We start from the raw sequence: 7,500 nt of genomic DNA, 5'->3' as shown, positions 1-7,500 counted from the left end.
CTAATGTATTGTAATGCTATATATTCTGATCTGATCTAAGCTCTTGTATCTCTATCTATTCCAGTCTCTGGTCTAGTCTAGTCTAGTCTAGTCTAGTCTAATGTAGTCCTCTGTGTCCAGGTTTTGCGATCGAGGGTCCGTCCCAGGCGAAGATCGAGTGTGAGGATCAGAACGACGGGTCATGTGACGTCCGGTACTGGCCGACGGAGGCGGGGGAGTACGCCGTGCACGTGACCTGCGACGAGCAGGACATCGAGCTCAGCCCCTTCATGGCCCGCATCGCCCCCGACGACCGGGACACGCACCCAGACAAGGTGAGGAGCGGCCGGGACGTCCCGCCTCCGCTGGCTGCACCTGCTGCGACACCAGCTCACCACTTCACCCAGTCAGACGCAGCAGTGGTTCTCACACTGGGGGTCGTGGGATCATTTTGGAGGGTTGTGAGATGATTTATGGGATAGGAAAAAAGATATTTCTGCTATGCAAATTTATTATTGTGTAGTTTTTCAAATATTCTTTTTTTTTTTTCAAATTTTTGCTTTGTTCTTGTGGAACACTGAATAGTTCTCAGCCTCTCAGCCTCTGATAATCAGATGAAACGACCTGAGAAGAGAAAATAATTTTTTGTGTGAACTGAATCAGTCTCTCAACAGAACTGCCTGTTTCCAGACCAACAGTCCACAATCAATAATGAATATAAATCCTCCTGTGTTCCAGGTCCAGGCCTTCGGTCCCGGTCTGGAGAAGACCGGCTGCCTGGTCAACCAACCTGCTGAGTTCACCGTCAACGCAAAGGATGCTGGGAAAGGACCTCTGAAGATCACAGCTCAGGTAAGACACACACTGACTCATCAATCAGTCATACACTTTGTCACACTCACACACACACACACACACACACATTTAAAATCAACAGAAGTGTATTCCGGCAGTTTGTCCGTCCATCACATGTGAAACCTCAGACACCGCTGATCAGATATATGACAGCTTGCTTGTGATTGGCCAGAGGACGACATGTTGAACCTGGTGGTCAGCTGAGGAAAGTGTCTCAGTTTCATTCAGATGTGCTTTACTGGCATGAAAATACAAAAGCACTTACTGCTGAAGCCAAAACAACAAATAACAGATTGTGAAAAACAACAACAAACGGTTTGATAACGTCAGACTCAGTCAGTAAAGCAGCAGACAGACGGTGCTGAGGCTGCTGCACCCTGCTGCACCCTGCTGCACCCTGCTGCACCCTGCTGCACCCTGCTGCACCCTGCTGCACCCTGCCGCTGGCTGCAGGCCGTGCTTCACTGCAGGAAACACATGTTGGTGACTTTATATGAACTAAAGGACACATGCTGCTGGAGGTGGTGGAAAGAAATCCCTGCATTTGTGTCTTCTGCTCAGTAACTTCAGAGCAGAAATACCTGCTGGAGGCTGCTGGTCTGGAACTGAGACTGAGCTCAGGGACTGGGATTTTGTTCTAACTGTCTGACTTTCTTCCTGTCTGTCTGTCTGTCTGTCTGTCCTCCTGTCTGTCTGTCCTCCTGTCTGTCTGTGTGTCTGTCTGTCCTCCTGTCTGTCCTCCTGTCTGTCTGTCTTCCTGTCTGTCCTCCTGTCTGTCCTCCTGTCTGTCTGTCCTCCTGTCTGTCCTCCTGTCTGTCTGTCTGTCTGTCTGTCTGTCCTCCTGTCTGTCCTCCTGTCTGTCTGTCTGTCTGTCTGTCTGTCCTCCTGTCTGTCTGTCTGTCTGTCTGTCTGTCCTCCTGTCTGTCCTCCTGTCTGTCTGTCTTCCTGTCTGTCTGTGTCAGGATGCAGAGGGTCTCCCTGTGGAGGTGAAGGTGAGGAGTAAGGGGGAGGGGCTTCACTCCTGCTGCTACACCCCCGCCTCGCCGCTCAAACACACGCTGGCCGTCGCCTGGGGAGGAGTCGGCGTGCCCGGCAGCCCCTTCCGGGTAAGCAGCCAATCACGGCGCCCCGTTACACCGGGAAGCGCTAAGGTCGTCCGATCGGAGCCGGCGGGTCCGGAGGAGCGTTTTAAAACGGTCCGATCGAAATGTTCGGATTCTAGCGGTAAAACTAAGAAGCCGCTGATTATCATCACCACTTACACTGAGGAGAGGCTCAGCTTCTAGCTCAGGGAGATTAAAATACACTCTCAGAAAATACAATGACTAAAAAACACAAGAACATGTCCAATGTGTGCAGGTGAGATAAAAAAAATAAATTCTGAAAGGCTTTTTACATAGTCAGAGGAGAGAGAAGAAAACTAAAAAGATTAAGATTAAAACAACAGAACTGTAAAACTGAATTTACAAAAGAACAAAAACAAGATGCATAAAATAACAAGTGAGGGAAATGAAGTCAATTTAAAATGACCCCGATTGAGAAAATGAAGTCATAGGGGAAGTGTGTGTGTGTGTGTGTGTGTGTGTGTGTGCGTGCCATCTGAATTACAAACTTGATATACATAATTTTCTCTGATTTTTATTTAATCAAATGAAATTGATACTGATCTGCACTAATGCCACTAAAATACTAAAATGTTTTGTTGTTGGCTGTCTAACACTGCTGCGTGTCACATGATCAAACATGCAACTGCACATATTTTATGTTTAACAAAAGTATTTAGACTGAAACTGTACTGTCTGTGTAACAGCTGAATCCAGACACACTAACCGCACTGTAACTCTGATCTCTGATCTGTTTCTTATCACTGTTTTAACTTAGCTGCACTAGAATGTCACTAATCATAACTAATGTCATACATTTAACTAAAGCCATCATGTGTTTCTATTTATAATTTGACTGAAAATGATTTGATTTAATCACCATATGCACTAGCTAATCCTCTGTGCACTGTGACCACCCTGGATCTGTTTTATTGATCTAACTGCAGCAGAACTTCACTGATCTGAACCCAGCTGATCAAAGCCTGTACAAACCAGTGAGACACACTGAGGACTTTAATCAGCAACAGTGTGGAAACGCAAAAAAATAATCAACATGGAGATGGGAGCTGCCAGTAATGCAAAAATCTCAATATCTCTGGGGTTCCTGAAAACATATGTGGACTTCCAGCAAAATAAAAGCACAAATATTGATATTTTTGCATTTCCGGCGCCTTCCTCCCCAGTTTTGAGTACTGTAATAATTGTTACAGGCTGTTTTTTGCGTCGCTGCTTATTGCGTCTGTTGTCCCGGTTCTGTTAAAAGCCCGATCCGCAATTTCAGAATGATCAGCTCAGAGCTCACAGGTTCGATTCCCATAACAGCCTCTGTGTCCTGCTGAAGTGTCCTGGAGCAAGACGCTGACCCCCTGACCCCTGACCCCCTGACCCCCCGCCTGCTCACTCACTGTGAGGGGAAAAAAACATGCTTTCATCCCACTGCTGGGCTGGCTGGTGTATCTGGTTTATCTAGTGATTTGTCGGACTTGGATATTTCTTTCACTTGAAAATTTAGCGTCGCAGCTTTTTGCCATAAGGACAGACAGAGTGTGACGGCAAGGCTGAAATGGATTTATAGGTTGTAAAACGGTCGGGTCTAGTCATAACAAGTCATAACGTCAAATTTCAGATTTTATCTTTTAACCTGGTGAGTTAGGATGTGTGAGAGGTTCAGATAAGTGAAGTTCTACTGTCTTAACTGCACTTGATTTTCCATTTTTTATTTTTGTAAATCACTGTTTTGTTGCTGTAGGATGAAAACCTTTTTTATTCCAAATTAAGAAAATAACAAAAGAAAAACGCTATATTAAAAACACTGAACAACCCTGTCACATATGAACTCAATACGATCTACTTTCTATTGGCTTCTTGTAATATTGGTGATGTAGGAATTGAAGCTTATTCTACCATTGTCCTCACTGCAAGTCGCTCAGGATAGAAGCGTCAGCTAAAAGACTAAAATATCAAATATTAAACGGAGTTAAGAGGTTTTCATCGGACAGACGTGCACTAACCAATCCTCCATGCACTGTAACACTGTAACCACCTTTTCATTTTGGTTTTATCACTGTTTGAAAGCTTTGTTTGCTAGTTATTAGGGCTGAACAATTAATCGAAATTTTATCGAAATCGCAATATGGCCTACTGCAATTTTCAAATCGCAGGAGGCGCAATATTTGTTAAAGGCGAAATGTGTCAAAATACCATTTTAAATTAAAAAGAGATGTCCTGGCCTACACATCATATTCTACAGACTTAAGAAAACATCTTTGTTTGGTACAGATTCCCGCAAAAATCACACCACAATCATTTTAATACGTTTTTCAATGAAAATGAGAATAATGATGTAAAAATGATCATTCCCTCTAATATCGCAAATCATATCGCAATTGCAATATCAGTCAAAATAATCGCAATTAGATATTTTTTCAAAATCGTTCAGCCCTACTAGTTATTACCCACAATTCATCACTGTCCATGTTCTGACTTTGTTTACTGTCTGTCCTCACTTCTCACTGTCATGAGATGAGTTATAGTTCATTTTCGGGTGTTAATAAGTGTCCACTGGACTTTAACACTTGAAAAACATCTGCACTCATCCGCACGTGTCTGAACACATGAAGGTCCGAAACGTTTCTCTTAAATTACAAAACAGAAATTGTTGTTGAGTCGACTGTCTTTCCCCGACACACCCGCACTAACCTCTTTGGATGTGTGACTTTCCCACTTGCTGAACACTTTAAGAGTTAAATTAGCATAAACGGTTTTGCTGTGGGAAACGGTCTCACCAGAAGCTGCCAGAGGGCCTGAGGGGTTTGCAGCCTGTGTGTTACTGAGGAGTTTGAGACGGGTGTTTGCCGGCTCCTCCGGCCTGCTGGCGCTGTCTTCTTCTGTGGTAATTAGACAGACTTGGTACGAGTCCAGAAGCGACAACAAACACAGCAGTGATCACATGTGGACTCTCCGATGCAGTCTCTGGTCTGTGTGCCACGTTTTGAGAGTTTGCTGCTACAAGAAGAGTTTCTACTGAAGAGTCTGTACTGGTCCAAAAGAGTCTCTACTGGTCCAGAAGATTTTCTTCTGGTCCTGATGGGTTTTTGTACTGGTCCAGAAGAGTTTGTACTGGTACAGAAGAGTCTCTACTGGTCCAGAAGATTTTCTTCTGGTACAGAAGAGTTTCTACTGGTCCAGAAGATTTTCTTCTGGTCCTGATGGGTTTTTGTACTGGTCCAGAAGAGTTTGTACTGGTCCAGAAGGGTTTCTACTGGTCCAGAAGAGTCTCTACTGGTCCAGAAGATTTTCTTCTGGTCCTGATTGGTTTTTGTACTGGTCCAGAAGAGGTCCTACTGGTCCAGAAGAGTTTCTACTGGTCGAGCAGTGTTTGTACTGGTCCAGAAGAGTTTCTACTGGTCCTGATGGCTTTTTGTACTAGTCCAGAAGAGTCTGTACTGGTCCAGAAGAGTTTCTACTGGTCCAGAAGAGTGTGTACGGGTACTGACGGGTTTTTGTACTGGTCTAGAAGAGTTTTCACTGGTCCAGAAGAGTTTCTACTGGTCCTGACGGGTTTGTGTACTGGTCCAGAAGAGTTTCTACTGGTCCAGAAGAGTTTCTACTGGTCGAGCAGTGTTTGTACTGGTCCAGAAGAGTTTCTAGTGGTCTAGAAGAGTTTCTACCGGTCCATAAATGTTGGTGCAAGTTTAGAACTGATGCGAAGATGATTTCCATCAGTCTGTCGGTGCAGAGCCGGTTCTGAAGGCCTGCAGGGAACCTGGCATCCACCGCATGTCCCTGCAGCCTTACTGCTGATAGGAAGAAAATGAACAAACATGCGAAGCTGTCAGCGCTGTTGGGAACTGGCAACACTTCCTCCATCCATAGAAAAGAAGCAGAATAAGAAGCCAGTGTGAAAGAGAAGTTCACACAAAGCAAGACTTTGTCGGATAGTTCTGTGGCGGCCAGAGAACCAAACTCATAGATCTTGAAGTTTTTGTCTGCCTCGAGCTAATCAGAGCTGTTAATTGTCACTAGTATTCACTGCTGTGATGGAAAAACACACAACTGCACTTTTGGTTGTTTTTCTGCTTGAATTGAAGACTAAATAGTTGCCTCCTCCAACGAAATTGGAAAGAGGCGGATGTTTTCACCTCTGTTAGATTTGACTGAAACTCGGTGGACCGGTCGCTCGTGGCCTTTGGCATTCATGTGCTGTTTTGTTGGAAAATCAAACCAGGAAGACAAATGATAAAGAAACATAAACCGTTACGGAGGCTGCAGCTTTACAAGTTGTAGAATCGTTCAGCGTTGAGAGGTTTGCTCTCAGTGCTGAGTCTCCTGACCCTCGGGTCCATGTGACCTGTTACACCAACTTCAACACTTCAAAACAAAAACTTCCACAAGAAAGCATTTTTATTCCTGGAAAACATTATTTTCAAAGACTTATTTTTGCCAGATATGTGGGTTTTTTTTTGTCTCACAGCAGTGAATCTAAATCTGTTGTTGACTGAAACTCATCCATGTTCAACCCCAATTCATTTCACTTCTATTATATTTAGATCAACCTCAGTGCAAACTGAGTTAGTTTCAATAATAAATGGAGACATTTCATTTAACTGTTTAACTGTGTTGCTTGGTTCATTTGCTTTAGATTTTGGTGATTTGCATAACCTTAACTTACATTTTATTCTGTTTTGATTTCAGTTGAAGTTCTTCGTTTTCTTTTTTCTTTTAGTTTCTTTCATTAGTTTCAGTGATATATATTATATTTTTATGAAGTTTCCGTTTATGTTGTTATATTTTGGTGCACTGAGCAACTGGAAGCAGGGATTTATGATGATTTTGTTAAAAAAAGAAATGCATAAGTAGACGCATGAGTCTCTTCGGCTTCTGTGACATTCTTTCAAATTCAGAATTGTTTTAATCAAAAGTCCAATAAATGTGCAGGAATTTGTCTTGGTGCAGAGAAATATGAACAACTAATATTGTAACATCATGTACAGCAGCTCACATACAGTGGAAAGAGACAGTTGAGACATATTGACTACATATCAGTCTACATATCGACAGTAGGCTATACACAGTATATCATATATTAGTCTATATGGAACATTCAGTAGCTGTCTGTGTTCAAGCAGCATGAAATAAGATGCATGAAGTTAAAGCTGCTCTGCATCCCTGGCTCCATCCAGTAGTTTGTTGTGTTTCTCTTCCTGGTGGATAACCGGCCAATCGTAGACGAGGTGACGTCACCTCCAGATGTTTCCAGCAGCTACAGTGGAGTTTGATATGAGAAAATGTTTCAGGATGTAAAACATCAGCGGTAAACGTCAGGTTTTGGTGTCAGTCCCTCAGAATCAAAGAGCGAGGGCTTCTTTCTAGAGCCGCCATTTTGCACCGAGAGACGTTCAACAATCATACAGGGAGAAATCCATCGTAGAAGAGGAGAGAGACCAGTTTCTCCACCACAGGAGCAGGAGAGAGACCAGAATGCACTGCAGCAGAGAGACATGACGGGGTTTGAGGAAGGGGGCGTGGCCTCAGTCATAGACTCCCCAAAATTCACTAACTA

General features: G+C 43.6%; 1 protein-coding gene across 1 annotated transcript in view; it reads left to right on the top strand.

Moving 5' to 3' along the window:
* Window positions 1–7,500, top strand: part of LOC139917050 (filamin-B-like) — a 94,241-nt gene that overhangs the window by 47,629 nt on the left and 39,112 nt on the right. Inside the window, 3 exon segments of the mRNA XM_078283507.1 lie at window positions 121–314; window positions 718–831; window positions 1,797–1,940. Coding sequence (XP_078139633.1) covers window positions 121–314; window positions 718–831; window positions 1,797–1,940 — 452 coding nt within the window.

Source organism: Centroberyx gerrardi, chromosome 5 (assembly GCF_048128805.1).
Source record: "Centroberyx gerrardi isolate f3 chromosome 5, fCenGer3.hap1.cur.20231027, whole genome shotgun sequence".
NCBI lineage: Eukaryota > Metazoa > Chordata > Actinopteri > Beryciformes > Berycidae > Centroberyx > Centroberyx gerrardi.
This window is presented reverse-complemented; position numbering and strand designations above follow the sequence as displayed.